This window comes from Uloborus diversus, chromosome 1 (genome assembly GCF_026930045.1).
Source record: "Uloborus diversus isolate 005 chromosome 1, Udiv.v.3.1, whole genome shotgun sequence".
In the NCBI taxonomy this organism is placed as follows: domain Eukaryota; kingdom Metazoa; phylum Arthropoda; class Arachnida; order Araneae; family Uloboridae; genus Uloborus; species Uloborus diversus.
In genome coordinates, this window is record NC_072731.1 from 269,264,405 (window position 1) to 269,286,163 (window position 21,759).

Genomic DNA, 21,759 nt, shown 5'->3' on the forward strand with positions numbered 1-21,759 from the left:
ACTTTTTCGAGTAAAGTATCAAAAAAATTGTCAAAATCTATTACACAGTGCAACAAATTTCAAACTAGCGGGTAATAAGTCGCGAATGTTGGGAAAAAGTGTACACTTTCTAACTTTGGATATTTTTGTGCAGTTGCTTATTAGGGCTAAAAGATAACGAAAGTGCAATTTTTTAATTTTTGTTCGTACCCCGATATTACGAATAACCCCGATTTAACGTATAAAAGTTCCGGTCCCGATGAATTCGTCAAATCGGGTCAGATGTATATCGCTTTGCACAAAAGATTGCGACAAAAAGCGATCCTCTTCGATGAGGGAAAGAGTTTCTGTGGGATGTCCCTTGATCACGTGATGTCCAACGAGGGATGTTCACCCACGCTCAGAGGAGAAAAGAGGAGAAAATAGGGGAAAAGCCACATCTACTCTATTTTAAGATCCATATCATGGAGCCTATAATGAAAAAAAAATGGTTAACGACATTTTGAATTTACTTGTCAAGAAACATACACACTCGCGAGTAGCCTTTATGATCAATGTGTAGGTTTGTGTTTCAAATGCTTTTTTTAATATAATGTTTTTTTAACAGGTAGATTATCTAAAATACAAAAGCAAAATTTTCTCTTTGAATTGGTTTTTATATTTTTATGATCGAAACAATTCGAAATTCTACTGATAGGTCAGAATCAAAGCATAGTAATATAAACTTTTTTGCAGAAGTTATCTTCTTAACTTGCAAAACAGCAGTTAATAACTTCTGTGTGAGATTTACTCCTGTGATCATCTCGTCCTTTCATTTTCTTTCAGGATGATGAGTTCCGACACAACAAACGCCACGTTCCTCTCCGATAATTTCAACAAAACGCTCCCCGAAATGTACAGACGTACGCTTCCCATGAGAATCCTCGGCTCTTCGTTCACCTTGCTTTTGGGAGTATCAGCCGTCTTGGGCAACTTCGCCGTCATCTTCGTTTCTTTCTCTGACCAAGCTCTGCGGAATCAAGCCAGTAACTTGCTGATAGTGTACCTGGCAACGACCGATGCCCTGACAGGATTCTTCAGCATAATTCCCAGCTCCGTGTCGGTGGCCCTCGACTACTGGCCTTTCGGGAAGATTCTCTGCAGGCTGCAGAACGGGGTGCACTACGGTTGCATGTGCTCCTCATCGTTCAACATTTCGCTCATCAGCCTCGACAGGGCCGTGGCTGTGATGAGGCCTCTGCAGTACCACAGCATCATGCACTCCAAGACATTCCTTTCTTTCGGCGTGGCCCTGTTCCTCTTGGCACTGACTCTGCTGGTTCCATCGCTGGTCCTGGACTGGTCTCAGTTCAATTACTACGAGGGAAAGTGCGCGTATGATTGGAGCATCGCCGAAACGAAACAGTTCACTGCGTCCTGGTCAATGGTCAGCTGCTACTACATCCCTGCAGTTTGCTTGTTTATCTGCAACTTCGCAATTGTCATCGCAGCGAACAGGAAGAGGAACAAGATTACGATTCTTGTTGCCAGAGGCAGCGATTCGGCCCATCAACAGATTGCGATTGCGATTGGTCCAAAAATGAACAAGGCAATTGCGAGTGTGCTTGTACTGGTCGTGACGCATACCGTGACTCTTGCACCCATCGTCATCTCGAAGCAGATCGCATTCGCCAATGGTGTATTTTCTATTTCTCCGCAGGTTCAGTATTTGTTTTCGATCTTGTCTGTGGCGTCGTCTGCCGTGAATCCGTTTATTTACGGTATTTTCAGGGAAAACTATAGAAGAGCGTTCAAGAAGATTGCTTCAGAAATGAAAATAAATAACCTACCCGGAGATCGTCGAAGATGTTTTAAAATTTCTGGAATTTAAAATTTTAATTTCGAAAAAACACCGGGGGTCAGTGAGGATCGCCGTCTGGGCTATCGGATGTTATAAAACCTCTTGAAACCTATTGATGGGAGCTAGTTAGGCTATTGGTATAGCCTTTACTCCCACCATCTCAATCAGGGAGTTTCAAATAGACAGTGTGAAATATATTTCTGTTTGTAATTTCTTTTCTTTTATTTTATCTCTGAAATGCATTTTTGTAAACAATATTACCCTGATTGAAATAAAATGAATTGAATTGAGTTGAATAGTTTGAATGTGTTGAATGAAAAAAGAGGTATTTAAAAAAAAAAAAACAAAGGATGAAGATTTTTGTTTCTTTGTGTGTCTTTTATTTTATCCTCTAAACGTTTAAAATATTAAATATGGTGAATCATAAATTGAATTTGCGTCAGTGAAATATTTTAATCCATTGCTAAAAAGAAGGAAAACACAGCTACTGCATGTTAATAATCCAAGTTTTAGAATGTTTCATGGCGAAACTTTTTGCCTACTTTCAATAGTTTTAAAGTAATGTGTTTGTGAACGTCAACGCAGTAAAGTTTTCATTCAATACCATCTTGTTTTTTTTTTAAGAAACGAGAAATTGAATTTTTTTAAATTTGTTTTGTTTGTTACGATTGAATTTTGTTTCATTTAGTGGATATTGATTTTAAACACTTTCTTACTTCATTTCCTTTTCATATAATTCTGTTTCCCCTTTTCAATAAATTGTCTTTTTTTTTCTGGCGCTGAAACTGTAAAAATATACTTCTAAGTAATCACCAAGTTGAATGCGCTTAACAGACTTATCCTTTTATTTACACGACTGGCTAGCTCGATGAATAAAACTCTGTCCTTGTCTATTTGTTAACAAATAAAATGTTTGCAATTGGTTTTAGTAAGCAAGATCTTTAAAAGAATTTTCAATTTCCCTTCTTGGTTCTGCTTTTGAGATCAGCAAAGTTTGCTAGTTGCGAGTATTTTTATTTTTTCGTGTTGCCTATGATACCAAGAAGAAGACAAAATGTACATTTTACTCGTATGTATATTCTGAACCACGAAATACATCTTCATATGAGGTCGGCCCTAGGGATGGGATTTTCTTTACATTTTTAGTTAAATGTTATTTCTCGATATTGATTTGGGGTTTGTATCGCTCTTCATTTTGGTTTTCCTGGAAATTCTACAAAAAAAAGTTTGTCTAAATTCGCTCTACGGTTTGCAATGATGTTCCCAGTTGTGTGGTTCCGATAGTAGGCGGGATTTGAAAGAAGCGGTTCAGCGCTGCATTTATGCCAAAATAGAATGTGAAAAATTATTTCTAGTTTTTCTATTAGAAGTAGTATCTTTAGATTCTTGCTGCTGCGCGTATTGAACAAGATAGAAATAATTTTCACCTTTTATTTCAGCATAAATGCAAGACTCTCGCAATCCTCCCGACTCGCGACTAATCTTAGCGGAGAAGTCTTCTACGAATGAGTCAAATTCTTGCGGATTTTTTCCCCTTAGGTGATATTTTATAGAAACTTCGCATTTTCCCTTTATGGGGCAACCTTCCATAACAAATTTTATACATAAACCGGAAAGGAGTTGGGTAAAAATGTTGAGGTAACCTAAACACAAATGATCCGTATCCGCGGATCTACCTTTTTTATCGATCAGGCACATCACTAATACGTGCATACCAATTACACATCGAAGAATTAATTACATTAATATTTTTCTCCAAATATGTTTCCCTGCTCACTGTCAAAATTTAAAGTTATGATGAAGATTATTCTTATTATAAATATTGCTTTTAAGATTCGTTTCAGAGAATGATAATGTTTTTAGAAATTTTTCATCTTGAGCTCTATGTTAAGTTAAATTATTTTGCGTCCTTTCATTTCCTGTGACTGTTCTGTAGCACTAAGTTGTTTGCCAACTACTTAGTAACAATAAATAAATGACTAATTCTGAAAAACACAACAAATTTATAAATTGATTATATAAAAATACCTATAAATGTTTGCACACAGTTTTAACGTTTTTAATATCCTACACTAATATTAATGTTACGGAGAAGCTATGTGAGCGGTTAACATGTGTCTCAGATGTTCACAAGTGCAGCATTATGTATATTAGAGCAATAAGTTGTAATTTCTCTATAAAATAAAGAGTACTTAATTGAATTGTAAAATTTAAACATTGTCATAATGAGCTAAATGTTCATTAGGGTGGGCCGAAAAAAGAAAATTTTAGATAAGCAACTTCTAAGAGCAAAAACCAAGTTGTGTATTGCTATTCTTAACACAGGAAAAATAACGAAAAAAAATTAATATTTATGTCTTCAGATCGCGCATTGACCGCAAAGTTTGAAAAAAAAAAGGTAAAAAATGGTCATTTTTTAAATATTTCTTTAAAAATTTAAATGTTAATTTTTGTTCTAATACCGTTTAAATATGGTTCCTTTTAATAGTCTTTTCATATATCTTTCAAAATTCATTATTTTACAGTTTTTAGTTGGTGCATAGCCACAAATTTACGTGAAATTAACCAAAAATCGACATTTTTAGCTTATTTTGCGCATTGCAGTATTTCTTTTTTTTAGATCCCAGTTATAATCCTTTTTACAATAAATGTGGAGTATACAGCTCTTTGATGCAAATGCAATCATATTTTCTTCCATTAACAACGTCAGAATCAACCCCAAGTAGGTGGTTGCCCTTTGTGTTCCACCCTGCAATTCCCAAGAAGAGTAATTATTTACAGGACTTATATGTTTTTCAAGTTTCTTACATTCGCAATAACTATATTATTCTAACAAGTTTCTACGTTTAGATCAAGGTTTGAGGCTGGACTGGTGATTTTTTACATTGATGATCGCGAGCATAAAATTTTTCACATTAATCCATACCTTGTGCTATGCCAAAATACCCAACCTACTAACCACTTTAGCAACCCTTTCTACAGCCAGAGCGTAAAATAGGAACATTAACTGAATTATTGGTAAAACTTCGACTGTTTTTTTATAATCATTTATTACTAAATTCAATAGAATTCGTGCGGAAGAAATCGAACTTTTAAAAACTGACTTAAAAAGAGAGCATAAGTATATTTGATGGATATTTTCAATGTAATACAGAAACTTATTATTTAAGTAATTAAGTCGTGATAGCTTCAAAAATTATGCTTCTATGGTTCGATAAAATTAAAATTTAAAGAGAAGAACAAACTTCCGTGGACCCCGGTACAGTTCTTTAAAGTTACAAAATCTACAAGTCAGGCGTGGGATGATCTTTAAAACATCGTGGATCCGGTGATTCAAAGAAAAACTTACCTTGCTATTTTTGAGAAATTGTTATTGGTCATGGGAGTATTGACTAGAGGCTAAATACAAGGGAATTGGATTGCACTACGGTGTACAGTACAACGCAAAAGATTTTCCATCAGGAAACGCTTCTATAGCTATAGGAGAATTTCTTTCACCAATATTAAGATTTGAAGCTTCGAAATATAACAGTTAAAGAGTTAATTGATTGAGCAACGTGTTTACTTACCTCCACTTCAGTTATTAAGTGGAAAACAACTATATCTTATCACTTTTAGAAATATACTACATCTAGGACATCTACTCATTTGCTTAAGTATGCATTCTTAAAATTTCTATATCAAACTGGGGCAATTGAAAGGATTGTGGAACTGTTCAGTGAGTTTGCAGAAATTCATTTGAGGTATTAAGACACAAGAGATGGATCTATATGAGAAACTTCATGTTCGCCAATATCAATGCCAAAACTGAGTTTATGTCCAACTTTAAGCCTTGATCGAAACGTTGGAACTTGTTTAAAATAATAGTTATTGTGACTGTAAGTTACTTTAAAAATAACTACTTTGTAACTTTGTAAATAACTACTCTTCTTGGGAACTGCAGGGTGGAACACAAAATACAGCTACCTACTTGTGGTGGGTTCTGGGTTGTAAATGAAACACAATATCATTGCAGTTACAGCCAAGAACAGTATTGGGCATATTTATTGTAAAAACAAATACATAACCGGGATCGAAAAGAAGAAATACTGCAATGTGCAAAATAAGTCAAAAATGTCGATTTTGGGTTAGTTTCACGCAACATTGCAGCTAACTGTAAAGGAATGTAATTATTTTCAAAAATATAGGAAAAGAGTTTAAAAGAAAGCATTTAAAGGGGTTTTGAACAAAAATTTTGAACATTTGGATTTTGTTTTTTAATATTTGAAAATTGATCATTTTTTACCCTTTTTTTCTAACTTTGCTGCCAATGCTTGATCTGAAGACCTTAATATTATTTTTTTAAATTATTTTTCCCATATTCAGCAAATTACCGCCCAATAGCCAGGGCTGAAGCAGAAATACATAAAATACACTGCCAGCTCAGTCATTTCCAGCCGAGGATTGCAGTTGCCGAGGACTGCTGCATTCGTGCTTATTAGAACTCATCAGCCCGGCATAGGAAAGTGACTGAGCTGGAGATGGAAAACCTCTTAAGGAAGCCAAGAGTGCCAAACGAACTGGTAGCTAATATACAATCAGCAGACCAGACGAGTGACCGAAGCAATGGTTCGGTTCAACTCGAAGATTGAAGGCAAGGCAAGGTATATTCAGTAAATTTTATGTATTTTCCCCATGTTTTGGATGGAAGTACTGAACTTTTTTTTTTTTGCTATTAGAAGTTGCTTCCCGAAAATATCATTTTTTCGCCCCAACCTATAATGTTCATTATTGTTCATTCGTGTCAAGAAGGCAGGACAAAGAAGTTGTCATCACAGTCCACACTTCACTCAACCAACACACAGTAAACACACAATCCCTCGTAGGTTTGAAAGTTTGGCAAAGCGGTAGGTGTGATTTTATCGTTACATAAGATTTTTTCAAGATTTTTTGCTTCAAGTTATTGCAATAAAGCATAACGTGCTGACATGTGCCCTATTTTCATTATTTGACAATATATATATATATATATATATATATATATATTTTTTTTTTTTTTTTTTTTGTTGACAATATGTCTTCTTTATCTTTACTAATAATAAAGCTGAAAGTCTCTCTGTCTGTCAGGATCTCTGTGACACGCATAGCACCTAGACCGTTCGGCCGATTTTCATGAAGTTTGGTACAAAAATAGTGTGTAGCATGGGGGTGTGCACCTCGAAGCGATTTTTCGAAAATTCGATGTGGTTCTTTTCTATTCCAATTTTAAAGACAAAATTATCATAAGATGGACGAGTAAGTTACGAAATTATCAGAACGTGGAACCGCAACGTGGGTACAAGTCAAATGGCGAGAAAATTCATCATACATTATTTGTAAATATACAGGCGAACCAAAATATCTTTTAATTTATCTATTACGGGCAAAGCCGTGCGGGTACCACTAGTATTTAATAACTAGAAAGTCGCCCGTCTAATTGGGGGGTCATTAAAAATGAACAAGACTCAAGATTTAGAACCAAAAATAAGAATGAAATTTCAAAAAGAGAATTTTTGAAGAACTAAAGCATTCCCTATAGAGGATTATAGTCTTGAATCATTATTTATTTCGCGTTCTTTTTTTCTGTTCTCGAAATTTTTATGTTTTAAAACAGCTATTGAATGTTGTAAAAAGTGACAACTTTGCTGAAATTTAAAACCAATCTTTCGAGATTTTTATTCACATTAAATACCATAGGAAAAGAAAAATAATAAATCGCAATATGAAGGTGACAATTGCTTCCACATTTGAACGAAGCTGTTGCCTGTTTGATGATAGTTTAAGAGTTGAAATGGTAACCCTTACTCCAGTGGATGAAGCTTAGGCTCCAGTGGATAGCGTTCATTGTTAACCATTTTTCGTTTCTTCATTCCCCTGAAATGACTGTCTTACTAGTAAAACAGTCAAGTAACCGGATCGAGTTCAGCCTCGTCACGACAGTGCCCTTCCCTGCGAGTTAAACATGGCCAACACACATTATAAAATGATCATGTCGTGGCGCGAGTTTCATTGTTGATGACGTCAGGATGCTATTATATATATGAGGATTACAATTGACATTGAGGCAGTGAGAAGCGAAAGGATGTAAGTGACATCCAGTAAGATAACCAGTACAAATAGTAGGGGAACCTTCTCTCTGTCTTGGGGCAAGAGATAGTACTAGTAGCCCTGGTAGGTGCTGCTGTACAGCATGAATTAGAAGATAAAAAATCTATTAAGGCCTACCTAGGACGTTATCTTTGAATGTGTTTTACTCAAAACTTGAACTGCCTCTATCGTGCGAATCACTTACTTAGGTTATTTTTAAAATATTGTTTTACGCTTTAACAAGGGTCGCCAACAAATATGCGGAGTTGCTCCGCAAAAATAACGAAACTCCTCGGCTCCGCAAAGAAGTTATTTTGCTCCACATTTCCCAGCCGAACGCTTTCAAGCTCAAATTTTGCTATTTTGTCTAAACAAACACGTAAATATGGGAAATTAAAGATGCTTATACCCAAAGATTGAAATTGTGTTTAAAGCTGTTTTATTCATTTGAAAATAATTATGTTTATACCAGTGCTTAAAATGATTATTGAAGCTCTAAAACAATTTCAGATAAGTGGTTTTAGTCATTTTAATTGATTTTTATACAAAATTCTGAGCTGATCTGCAAAATCTTAAATTGCTCCTTAAAAATCTGCACACATGCTCCTCAAATTATTTCTCCAAGGTTGGCAACCCTGCATTAACTAATACAACTTTTAAAGCGTTGCGATTTATTATTTTTCTTTTCCTATGGTATTTAATGTGAATAAAAATCTCGAAAGATTGGTTTTAAATTTCAGCAAAGTTGTCACTTTTTACAACATTCAATAGCTGTTTTAAAACATAAAAATTTCGAGAACAGAAAAAAAGAACGTGAAATAAATAATGATTCAAGACTATAATCCTCTATAGAGAATGCTTTAGTTCTTCAAAAATTCTCTTTTTGAAATTTAATTCTTATTTTTGGTTCTAAATCTTGAGTCTTGTTCATTTTTAATGATATAGAACCTGGAACGCGAGTGCCAAACTCTTGAGATAGCAGCGCTGTTAACCGAGAATGTGGTGAATACCGTAAAACGGTTTACGCCTCAAACGCAGTATTGCCGCAGTGAAAACTCGGATGCAGCTACTAAGGAAGGAGGGACAATATGAACTCCGGGAATGCCGGGGGAAAAATTTAAACATGGTTTTTGCGTTCAGCGAGGAATTTGAATCCAATGGTAACGGTAAATTTTTAAGCAATTTCGCCGTTTCCGAACTATACGCGACTTGTACAGTCAAACCCACTTATAACGATCCCTGCTTTAACGAGAACCCGGATTTAGCGAGGAAATCTCTGAGATTTGGTTAGTACAATGTTAAGCCTATGGGAGCATAACACGCTTTTAACGAGCAAATACCGGTTAGAGCGAGCAATATTTTTTGTGATTCATAAATTTTTGTATTGATATGAGTTTCAGCTCAGAGCACATACAGTAAAACCCCTCCTAACGGACTCCCCTCAAGTGCGCTCACATCCCTGACACCCCTCTTATACGGACATTTTTTAATTCCCCGATTCCAATGCAAATAACATTATTAAACTCCTGTCCTGAGGACACCTCTCTATCGTGGACAAAAAAAAAATTGTCCCGTTAGTGTCCGCATTAGAGGGGTTTTACTGTATTTCCTTAGAAAATTTCCAGCCAAGAGTTAGTGTTGAGTCATACCTCCTGAAATAAAAATGATAACGTATTTTTTTTTTTTTTTTAAATTTGGGGAGTAGAGAAGTATTTGAAAATTAATTATTTGTGACGCTAATACGTAACCAGTTCCAAGGTATAATTCCAAGGATATTGTAGCGATATTGTATGAAAACGAAGACGACAATGACAAATGTGAAGAATTAGAAACTAAACCACCTTCAACGTCACTGACTTTTGGTGTGCAGAAAAACATAAACCTTTTTTTCGAAGTCGATTTGTTTCGGGTGTACAAGGAAGATACAATCAGGCAATAAAGGAGTTCAAAGCAAATTAATCAGAAATAATGATAATAAGCAAGTGTGTATGGATTCACGAACTCGCTTTTTGCGAGCACTCGGTTATAGCAAGCGAGTTCGATTGTATGTAAAATCGCAAAAGTCTCAGGCTTTCCGGAAGTCATTCGTCATTCTTTTAAAAGCAGCACATTAGTTTTTCGATTCCTATATCGAGTTCTAGAGTAGTCGGTGTACGAAAAAGGCTCAATTTAGTTCTGATATTGAAAAGGTTGAACCCGGTGAAACCGCATCATAAGCTTTTTCGGGTTACGAGTCGAGGCTGAATAACATATCCAAAGTCGGACAAAAATGGTTCACGGGGACACCCCCAAAATCTGATTTGAAAATGGGAGGGGAGGCAATTTTTAATTATATTCAAAGCAGGTAAACTAGTATTATTCTTTTAAAATATTAGCAAAAACATATTTAGCATTATGAAATGTAAACATTATAGTTAAAAGCCCCATTAATATATAGAGGATAGAAAGACTGGCACAAGGGAGCAATTTTTATTTAGAACTAGCTGCGTGGCCCGGCTTTGCCCGGTCTACTTTAAAAATAAAAATTGTGTCAAGTGACGTATATTCAACAATCAGGCTTAAATAAAAGAAAAAAAAAACACATCATGCAAAATTTCCCCTCCAAACAATGATGACAAATAGTAAAATACTTTTAAGAAATTATATGAGAAAGATGGATTTAAAAAGCGTAACCATGGAAACACAAAGTAAAATAAGTTTAAGAATTGAAAATGAGAAAGATGGAAATAAACAATAAATTCAAAAAGCGTTACCGTGGAAACGAAAAATAAAATGGTTAAAAACTTGTATAGAGAGCAGATTTTTGAACTTCATTTAATTCTCTGGTAACGTTTTTTTCTAATGGAGATAGAGGGTTAAACTTTTGACCATAGGTCGAGTTAGATCTGGAGTAAGAGAAGCTGCTGTTTTCAGTTTTGTGAAAAAGAAAGCTGTGGGACAATCCCTTCACTTTTTGTTGGTAGATTTAATGAAGAAAGTAATGCCTAAATTTCAGTAAGCCTAAACAAATTCGAGCTAAAAATGCAATTAACTCCGGTCGTAATTCTCTTAGATCATTGAAACAAATTGCGTAGAACGCGGAAAGTTCTACTCTTTCCAACGATATATAATATTAATATGCGCAAGTAATTTTTCACCCCCATAATTGGGAATTTATGAGAAAATTCGTCCTAATTTGGAATAAAAAAAGAACCATTTATCGAATTTTTTTTCGAACTGGTCTGCAAACCTTCTCAGGTCTTAAAGGAACAAACAGTGAAAATTTCATCGAATTCGGCCGGTCAGTTCTCGAGTTTTGCGAGTTCAAACACACAGACGCTTTTTGGGGACTTCATTTTATATTATGTAGAGATACAGAGTATGGAAAGCGCTTAGGGGTGTTACACATAGTTGTGTATATATGTATAACTAGTGATACCCGCACGGCTTTGCCCGTAATAGAAAAAGCAAAAGGTCTTTTGGTTCGCCTGTATATTTACAAATAATGTATGGTGAATTTTCTCGCCAATTGGCTTGTACCCATCTTACGGTTCCACGTTATGATAATTTCGTATCTCGCCAATTGGCTTGATCCCATGTTACGGTTCCACGTTATGATAATTTCGTAATTTACTCGTCCATCTTATGATATTTTTTTTCTTAAAATTGGAATAGAAAAAGAACCACATCGAATTTTTGAAAAATCGCTTCAAGGTGCACCCCCCCCCATGCTACATACTAACTTTGTGCCGAATTTCATGAAAATCGGCCGAACGGTCTAGGCGCTATGCGCGTCACAGACACCCTACAGACAGCCAGACATCCTACAGACATCCAGACATCCTACAGACATCCAGACATCCTACAGACATCCAGACATCCTCCGGACAGAGAGACTTTCAGCTTTATTATTAGTAAAGAAGAAAAGAAAAGAAGAAAGATAAAGAAGTAAAGAAAAGAAAGGTAATTTTCAGAACAAATTCTTTCCCATTTTATTAAATTTCTGTGAAAAATGGGCTTAAAATTGGAATAGAAAAAGAACAAAATCGAATTTTCAAAAAATCGTTTCGAGGTGCACACCCCCATGCTACGTAACTAACTTTGTTCCAAATTTCCTGAAAATCGGCCGAACGGTCTAGGCGCTATGCGCGTCACAGACATCCTACAGACATCCTACAGACATCCAGACATCCAGACATCCTCCGGACAGAGAGACTTTCAGCTTTATTATTAGTAAAGATGAGTATACATAAATTTGTTGTATAATATAATGGTTTAATTGTGTTTAAAAATCAAACTACAAAATACTTTTCGTTTTGTCTGGAATTTCTGAAATTTATTAATATTTTTTTCAGATTGGAATAGGAATCATTAGTTGTTTAACCAGTAAAAAGTTAGATTTTCTTCCATTAATTGAATAGTAATAAAACACTTCCTCTTGAATGTAGTTTCCAATGATATGATTATAGACAAAAAAACAAAAAACAAAAAAAAAAAAAACAAATAATAAAAGAAAGTACGAAATATAACATTTCCGTGTCGAGCGGCCGAACGTGCGCAGAAATTTTCGCTCCACAAAAGCTGACGACATTTTCAACGCGCGTGATTGTTCACAACTTTCTGGAGAGGAGGATGCATCCGCCATTTTGGAGCAAGTGTACAGCAGGGAAAGCTACCTTTATTGGCGATCATTCGCCAATCAGGGAACGAGAGAGTCGGAGAGCGAAGGTGAACACAGCGGCGTAGCTACACTTTCTGCCGCCCAAGGCGGTTCCTCAATTGCCGCTTTTTTTGATAGAACTAGCTAAAATGCATTATAGAGTTATAGGTATTCAAAATAAAAATAAGAACTTAAGAAAAAAGGAATTTTTTTCCCATTTCCTTTTTTTTTTTTTTTTTTTTGCAGCAAGAAAAAAAAATGCATTTAGGACCCCACTGAAAAACTGCAAAAATAAAGTCAAAATTCTCAATTTTAGGCAAGTTTTCATACTGGTAACGCAATACAAAGAGAAACTTGGAGCTCCCACCAGATCTTTGATTCAAAATTGAAGTTAGTTTTGGGGTTCGTTACTTCTCAAGGAAATTTTCTGGAGTCGAAGTGTTAAAAAGGTAAATTTAGTCTATCTTTGGAGACTTTAACAGATCGGGGAAGTTGTCCGGAAAGTTTTTTGACTAAATTGCGGAAAGCATAATATGTATAGGCTATATATAGTGGTGTAAGGACCTCCCTCAACTGCAACAAAGACTAAATTTTCCTCCCGAAATACTTTCAAAATTGAAATCAATCTTTGATGACGTTGGAATACTTTCGGAGGATCTCTGGAAATTTTTCGATGCCGAAATTTCAAAAAACCATTTGGTGGCTATCTTTTTTATCGTTAGGAAGTGGCCGAATGCTTCCAAAAATGTTGGGGCTCTCCGTCTCTCCTGATTTTTTTTTTTTTTTTTTGAAAATGATGTCCTAAAAGAAAACGCGACTTACGGCGTTGTTTGACAACGTGATGAGAAAGAAGTCGGAGGGGTATTTCCCGCCTGATACCCAATGTACCCATCAATTTTTCTGAGGGTATACTCCCAGTAGTTCATTATGCACAAAATATGTATGCAATCATATACATAATATGTCTAAAAATTGTTTGAGAGTATACGACGCATATAGAGTATACCTATGGGAGCACCCCAGCTGATGTCCTTCTCGAAACTGTTGTTCATTTTAGACTCTAAATCATTGAGGAAAAAAAGGCATTAAAAAGTAAAATTAACAGCAAATATTACTTGAGTTGTGAAAAAGTGCTTCTATGAAATGAACATAAAGATCATTCTGTCTTAATGAAAATTTTGTAATCTATGACAAAGCAACTATCAAAACCGATAATACTTTCCCCTCTGACCCGTTGCTCTTGTTATCATTTTCCTTAAAAAAAAAAAAAGAAAGAAAACAAAAAATAAATAAATAAATAAATAAAATATTTTTTAAATTTGGTGTTTTTCGAATAACTCAAAATCAATTGATAGCGTCATCACATTACAGCAGAATATGAAGTTTATTGTTTCCTCCCATATAGCAGGGATGGAGTCATGGCGCAGACTGTGCCATTGACATTTTTAGGGGCGGGGTGTTTTGAGGAGTATTTTTCTCTTTTTTGGGTGTCTTTGCGACATTTAGGGGGAGTGTGCCTTTGCTCTTAGGGGAAGGGATAGCCCTGCTTACAGTTAAATTTTCTAGTAACCCCCCCCCCCCCTCTTGAGCCCTTCAATGTCCACTGCCACCTCCTTCAGTCTGTAGCTTCAGGTGAAGGTAAAGGGGAAAAAAGCAATGAAACCGATAAAGACATGATTTGTGTCAGAGTACTTTTATTACCATAGTCGTACCACAACTTCACAGCTCGAAAGTTTTTCTTTTTTGTTTTTTTTTTCCAGTAATATGTAGATCAAAAGCATGAATTCCTAGAAAGAAAACTGAATTTTTTCGCATCAAAAGTGTTGAATTGCCGCCCCCTAAAAAGTACCGCCCCCCCCTAATAGCTACGCCACTGGGTGAACATCGACGAAATTTCGGATACAGTTGGCGTCGTTTCCAGGCTGTCAGTCACTTCGCGGGCTATTAATTACCCATTTCTTTTTTCTTTCTGCATCTGCTGGAAATCTGAAGAGCTGAAATCTTTTTTTTTTTTTTTTTTTTTTTTTTTTAGGAGCTGTGTGCACAATTAACAGCCGAAAAACCACCCATTTGACACCCGAAAGTTTCCGAAAGCTTCGGAGAGAAATATCTTCGCTTTTCTACTACATATTGGTCGTTCCCAAACGGTAATTCTATAAGCCACGAATTCCAATGACGTAGGTCATGACGTGCTAATTCTTTCGTGAACAGTAGATGTCACCACTATTTTACTGCTTATTTCATGAAATAAAACTTAAATTTTTGTTGAGAAATTCAGTTTAGCGTTGTTTTTAGGTGTGTGAGAAGAAGTGATCAGTCAGTGCACTTATTGACGCGTAATTAAGAAATAAGCTTAAAACTTCATAGCTACTATCTTCTTTTTAAATTAAAAAGTAAAAACCTTAGTGTTAAAATTAAAGAGAAAATGATCTATGATACCTTATATCATGTATCGATAGGTTTTATGACGGTGTATAACATATATTTAATGCTCAAAAGTTTATTTTTCATGTTAAAAATTACATTTCCTCTTTTTTTTTTAATGGGGCATTTAACATAAAATGAAAATGATTATTTTTTTGAAAAAAAATTCTGTTCTGTTTCATTCAAATAATCACTTTTAATTCTGCCCCCCCCCCCTCAGTTCTAATTTTATCAAAATTAAAAACCAAATTATGGTTTAATGTTTCTGATTATGAGCTCAAAAATAATTTCAAGAAAATATCATCATTAACTTAGCTTGACAACCAGAAATCGGCATTGGATTGTAAACTACTAACCAGGCTGGTCTTATTCATGCAATCTGCATGCATATCTGCCAGACAGCCTGGTTATCCCACCAAGAGGCTGCTGTTTTGTCCTTGTTATGAAATCATCAGTTTGGAACAGTCAATAACCATGCTGGAGGCAAATATCCTCTAATTGATGCTCAGAGTACCCACAGACTGGCAGTTAAATTAAATTTAGAAAACCAGCGAGAAACCCCAGCAACGGTGTTCTTGGGTATTAAGGATTAAGTTACTGCCTTAAGCTAGAGCTAAGGCAGAACTACAGTTAAACCTCTTGTTAAACCGTCCCTCAAAAAACAACCACAGTCGTAACTCGCCAAGAAAGATTATTTAAAAAAAGTCGTGACTTTATATCTTTGTGAAGCATATAATTGTCTCATAAAAGAGTATAAGGCAAACGAAATTGTTAAAGTGCTTCAGGAACTAGACGCTCTGGATCAAATGGGAAGGAAATACTCCATGAAATTCATTCACACCTCTGGCGGGTATATTATATATCCTCCACAATATTTTGGACTGAGCAGCTATAAATGCCTGAATTTTGTTCAGGACATGTACAAAAGAAAGTTTCAGCGGAATAATTTTTTAAATACGTTTAGCAGAAGGAGAACTCACAGAGAGGACCGCATACTAAGGATAAACGAACGTTTTCTAGCTATAGGTAAATTTATGTAAGTGCAAGATTCAGTGGAGTAAAAAAAAATAGAAAGAAAGAAATGTCAAACACAAAGGAATGTAAGAGTAAAAAAAAAACTTATCTTTGTGCCACTATAAGATATCTTTATGTCGATTTTGTGCATAGAAAATTAAAGATAAGCTCGAGCAAAGAATTCGGGGCAGAAGAAAAACCTTATAAGTACAATTATTTGTTGTTTTCACTTTTAGTATATAAAAAAAAAACCTATTAAAATATTTGTGCTTAAAACTGTTTTCTTCAAAATTTAAGAAATTATTCACTTTATTTATTGTAGATTTCTCAAATGTCCTTAATGAAACCGAAACAACGTTTAATATTTAAATCTCACATTTTCTTTAGCGGGAGTCAAAATGACCGCTTCCGTATTTCAAGGTATACAAAAACTGCCGTAATTCTAGTATTAAACGACGAGGTGATTGTACCTTGGGACAGCCAAACATTTTGTACCTCAGGACACGTTCCAAGGTACAACATTTGCACGGTTTTTAATAATTAAGATGTGTTTAGGAACATGGAACAATGTCGTAATCTTATGTAGTCTTTAAATGCATTTAATGCTAGGTGATAATTCATAATTGATTATTCATGATTTAATTCGCTACCATGGGAAAAATATTATTATTATTATTATTTTTGTTTTTGTTTTTGTTTTCTGGTGCAAAATTGGTTTAAGTAATGGCTGTTTCCTGAATCATGAAGATTTTCGCATAAATCAACAGGATGTGTCCCAAGGTTTAATAGGATGTTGTACCTTGAGACAGCATGGAACTTTTAATTTAAATCGCTGGCAGTATTTTATTTTCAAACTGTCTGAATTTTGAAAAATATATTGCATAGAAATATGTTGGGATATTTTAATGTGACTGTGAATTTGATTGAAATAATTGACGTTAAAAATTAAAATATGAAAAGTGTCCCAAGGTACAGCACTCTCCCATATTAATCTTTGTCAATCTCACTAAGTGGTCAAGTTTTCACTAGCCAAACTAACCGTGTTAATTATATTTGTTTTTTAAAGGTTTCCATCTCTTTATTGAATGCCAAAAATGTTGTTTGAATTTGCCAGAAACAAATTCGAGCGTTAGCATTTTTTAAAAGCTTTTTTCTTTTATTTTTTCCCAATACCGTATGTAGTTTGGTAAGATTTCACATTACATTACAGTCGACTCCCGCTACAGCGCGTTCCGACTAACGCGAAATGACTATAACGCGATTTTTTCACGAGTAACGAATTTTAGAGCTAACGCGAATTTTTCGCCCACAACATGATTTCTTTTTACAAGGAAAAATAAACTTCGTTATTAGCTAATAAATATTGATTTCGTGAATGTTATTACGTCCCTTTGAGCATCACTGACAGCCAAAGTTTCCACGCCAAACTAGTCTAAGTGCATCAAATAACCATAATGGCACTTTAGTGTCACCTTCATCTAAAGTTAGAAAATGTGAAGAAAAAGAAAGTTTCTGATAAATAAATTTAAAAAGGCTAAGATTCTCGATACGCTTGAACAATTACAAAGCGTCGAAGGAAGCGTGACAATAAGTATGGGTGAAATTTCCATATGTACAATTAAAAGTCAAAACAAAAAAAATATCCGTAAAAGTTTAGAACTTAGTTTCAATATTGAAGCTTGCAGAGCAGTCTAGCAAAGTAAAAATTATGAAAATTTAAGCTACGCGCGCTCTTGCATCGTGGATTAATAAAAAGATCAGGTAGAGGAGATGTAGCCACAAATTGAAACGTTTTAAGTAAAAGGTGAAGTGTATTTAAAAATGTATTAGATAAGAATAACGATCTGATCTTGGAGCATAAATCATCACTAGTATCCTCATTTTTTAACTCGTAAATATTGCTACTGTATCTACTGTACAGTAATATTTTGTGCATCATTTTAATTTTACTGCATGCAGTGCGTACCGTGTTGTTTTATTTTATATCTTTTACTCCCATTGGTCATTCATTTTGTGCATCTTAAGTATTTCATGTTGAAAAAGTTTTTTATTTTTTAAATACAGTAAAAGGTCAGTTCCTTATAGAAGAAACTGCAATAATGGTTAAGGAATGCTTTAGAGCAGTTTGAGAGGTGTTTATAAGTGCCTAAAAGTATTTGGGATGATTTAAAAAATTTGTATGCATATATTTTTCCACAACGCGAAATTTCAACTTACGCGAGGAGTCTTGGAACGCATCCCTCGCGTAAGTCAGGACTCGACTGTACAATCATATATTATATTCACTAGTGCAAAACTTCTTGATTGAAATTCATAAATATCGTGAAGGCAAAAATGGCTTGTATCTTCTTTTAATTTTTCACCACAGATAAAGCCGTGGTGGGTATCGCTAGTATAACAAAATGTTACTATATTTGTTAAATGTGCCTTAATATAAATGCAAATAACCAATGCTGAAAAATAAAACAAGTTTAGTTTGTTTTAAAATTAAGAAAAACGTGATTATTCGGATGATATTGCTTATTAGTCTTTAAATAAACACTTGTTTACATCAACAATTTTTTATCACAAATAATACCTCTATTAAATTACTCCCCTAGAAACATTGTTAATCTTGTTAATATCGGAACAACTTGCACCATCCGTGGAAGAAATAGCCCCAAGATAGCGCAATCTTTGAAATACAACTCAAAAAAATAAAAAGTCCTGACATTAAAGAGGCACATATTACTTTAATTTAATCCCATAATAATAATACTAGAATTAAGTTCCCGTAACAGATTTAGAGCTTGTTTGAAAAACGAAACTTTTAGTCCCGCTCTCCCCTACACTTGTTTCCTTGAAACTAAGTAAATCAATAAATGAAAAGATTGTAGTAAAGGTTTCCAGATCATTAAAGATTTCTGACGCCGAAGATGTTCACATTTGAAAGAACTTACAATTATCATACTTTGCAACGAACATTCAAAAGCCGATTAACTTAGTATAGCCCCAATTAGTTTTTGAGTCATTAAAATCTACTAAACCAAAAGCCGATTAGAAGGCCTGGGGTACGTAAAGCTGCTTAATCATAACAAGCAGTTAATTTAGGAATCCCGTAAATAAGTCCCTCGCCATTTGAATAAAAAAGTATTATTATCTTTGGAATTGCGAAGACTCGAATGTTACAAGAAAGAATATTTTGCAGTTTTTTCACCTATAATTAGTCCATTGTTCAGAATGAGACATTTGTTCGTACATATTTGCTCTTGAAGCCAGGAATTTCAAACTTGAGCAATTAATTTTCATATATTTGAATACCAGAAACCTTTATGTATTTTCGTATAGAGTATCAAATTTCTATTATATATATATATATATATATATATATATATATATATATATATATATATATATATATATATATATATATATATATATATATATATATATATATATATACATAAACTGCTCTATTTTCTAATTTCAGTCTTTATATAAATTTCAACCTCATTCATTATCTTGAAGCTTCATAAATAACTCCTAATTATTCATACAACAAACACTAATTTATTTATTAACTAGAGTAGTATTCATCCTCGTTTTCAGGATTTTAAAATACACCTCAATTTAAGTAAAAATTTGCATTGATTTGTGTTTTTTCCTTGTTCGAGAACACCTGAAAAAAATTTCATTCAACAAAAATATCAATCATGAATTTAAGTTCAGGCTGCATTAAGCTTGTAAAATAAAAAACTATATTTGAATTTCATATTATCAGTTAATTCATAAGACTTATTTTTTCTATTGAAAGCTTTTGTTTTATAAAATTAGTATTAATATGCATACATTAAGAAAATTAGATGATTAAAATAAACACACCAATTTATAAGAGAAACAATTTATTGCTGAAACATATATCACAGAAAAATACATTATAATAGAAAAACGAGATCATAACCATGAAGTTCGGGAAGTTGCCTGTAGAGATAAAAGAAATGTATGAAGACAAATAATTAATTAAATGCCTTGAAATGATAAAATATAAAAAGGTGGAAAGGAGAAGAAAATCAATTAACTTTTTGAAAATTTCTTTCTCTCAATTTTTTTCCCTCTTGAGAGCTTGTTAATTATCATGGATTATATCCCCAACAATATTTGCCTTTCAGAAAAGTTTTCTCAGAGCCTTTGTATCATTACAATTATTCAAAATTTGAGAGGGAGTGTCTTTTGTTTTATAAATTTTATTTCAACTTCTATAAAGACTAAATTAAAATGAAAATTGTGTTTCAATATTTTGATTTTTCAACTGTAAAATATTGTCCGAACAGGTTCTAGACTGAGATGACAAAGTCCAGTGTTGCATCAGCTGCTGAATTGTGAACGGAGATTTCGTGCACTTATTGATAAATTTAAACACTATTTTAGTATGATAACTGGCTCACCTTTTCTCCCAATTTAAAGGTGAATATGAAGTACGTCAAGAAGTATTTCGTACAACCGCTTTTTTTTTCTGGTATAGTAATTCAATATGCTGGGCCTTATATTATTCAAGATATAACAATAATTGTATACTACCATTACGTTGATATTTAATTGGCTGACTTTTGAGATACACAAGGATTTTGGATAAAAATACACTGATTAAGAAGGTAATACAACCCATATTCAAAATAATAGAATACTTTCCTCTTTTCAGAAAAAAAGTTTATTCTAACCAAATATGAGGGCAAATTAGGTACTTAAATGAACGTGCATCCTTTGTTTGACATTAAAGTGTGCATTTCAGCTCAAATATACTTAGTTAAAAATAATCTTCGACAGAATAATCCTAAAATCTGTAGTGATGAAGATTTTCATTGAGTCAAAAAATTAGAATTCAAATTGAAGGGGGTAAAAGACTTTCAAAAGGAACAATATCAATATTAGAACGCGTCATTTATTGTTGGATTTTCAAGGCTTTAATCCTTTCTCACTCTGATTCTACCACCTGTTTACATTAATCGTTTCTGACAGTTTCCACATCCTCTTCATTGTGGCAACGAGCTCATTTTTGTTGGCATCTTGAACCGCTCTCTTTACACTCTAAAAACAATACCTCTGATTTCAAAGGCAAAATTGGAGCATTTTTACATCTGAAGTTTAGAGGCAAACTTCTTAGGATTAGAGGCAAAAATGCCTTTCTTTCTGCCTCTGAAGTAAAGCGGCACATCGTACCTTTGGAAATTCAAAGGCAAAAATGTCTTTTGTTTTTGCCTCTGAATTTTAGAGATATATTGTACCCTTAAATATTGAAGACACAATGTGATTCTTATTTATTCACATGTTACTTTATTGCCGCACGTGTCTCTTAAGAATTTATCACATTAAATAGCCTGTATACATAATTGAATTCATTCAATTTTAATTTAAAAATAATTTTTGAAAATGCTGATTTAAAAATTGGAATTCAACAAGTTATTTCAAAATGAAACCAAGATTTTTACATCTATTTTCAAAACAGTTCATTTCAGAATAATAGCAATTTTATTTAAAAAAATAATGGAAATAATTTCATTTTAAGAATTTTGCCCCTGGTTAAAATTTAAAACTATTAACATTTTTTAAATATAAACCCATTATGAGGATGCACAGTATGATTTTAATTTATCACCAAATATCCAGCCAACGAAACTGAAATAGTTCAAACAAGAACATTTAATAAAAACTACGTATTTGGTGTAAAATGAATTCCGTTATATTGTAACAAGTTCAGTAAATATCTTGCGATAAGCAAATA

At 33.8% G+C, this 21,759-nt stretch overlaps 1 protein-coding gene across 1 annotated transcript; it reads left to right on the plus strand.

Moving 5' to 3' along the window:
* Positions 1 to 808: 808 nt before the first annotated feature.
* Positions 809 to 4,362, plus strand: LOC129220659 (nociceptin receptor-like). The gene is made up of 2 exons (XM_054855091.1): positions 809 to 1,678; positions 4,345 to 4,362. Exons 1-2 carry the CDS (start codon positions 809 to 811, stop codon positions 4,360 to 4,362), a joined length of 888 nt encoding a protein of 295 aa, XP_054711066.1.
* The last annotated feature ends 17,397 nt before the right edge of the window (positions 4,363 to 21,759 follow it).

What these genes read in the sequence shown, in the direction of transcription:
- LOC129220659 (XM_054855091.1), top strand. Translation starts at nt 809, where the DNA reads ATGAGTTCCGACACAACAAACGCCACGTTCCTCTCCGATAATTTCAAC.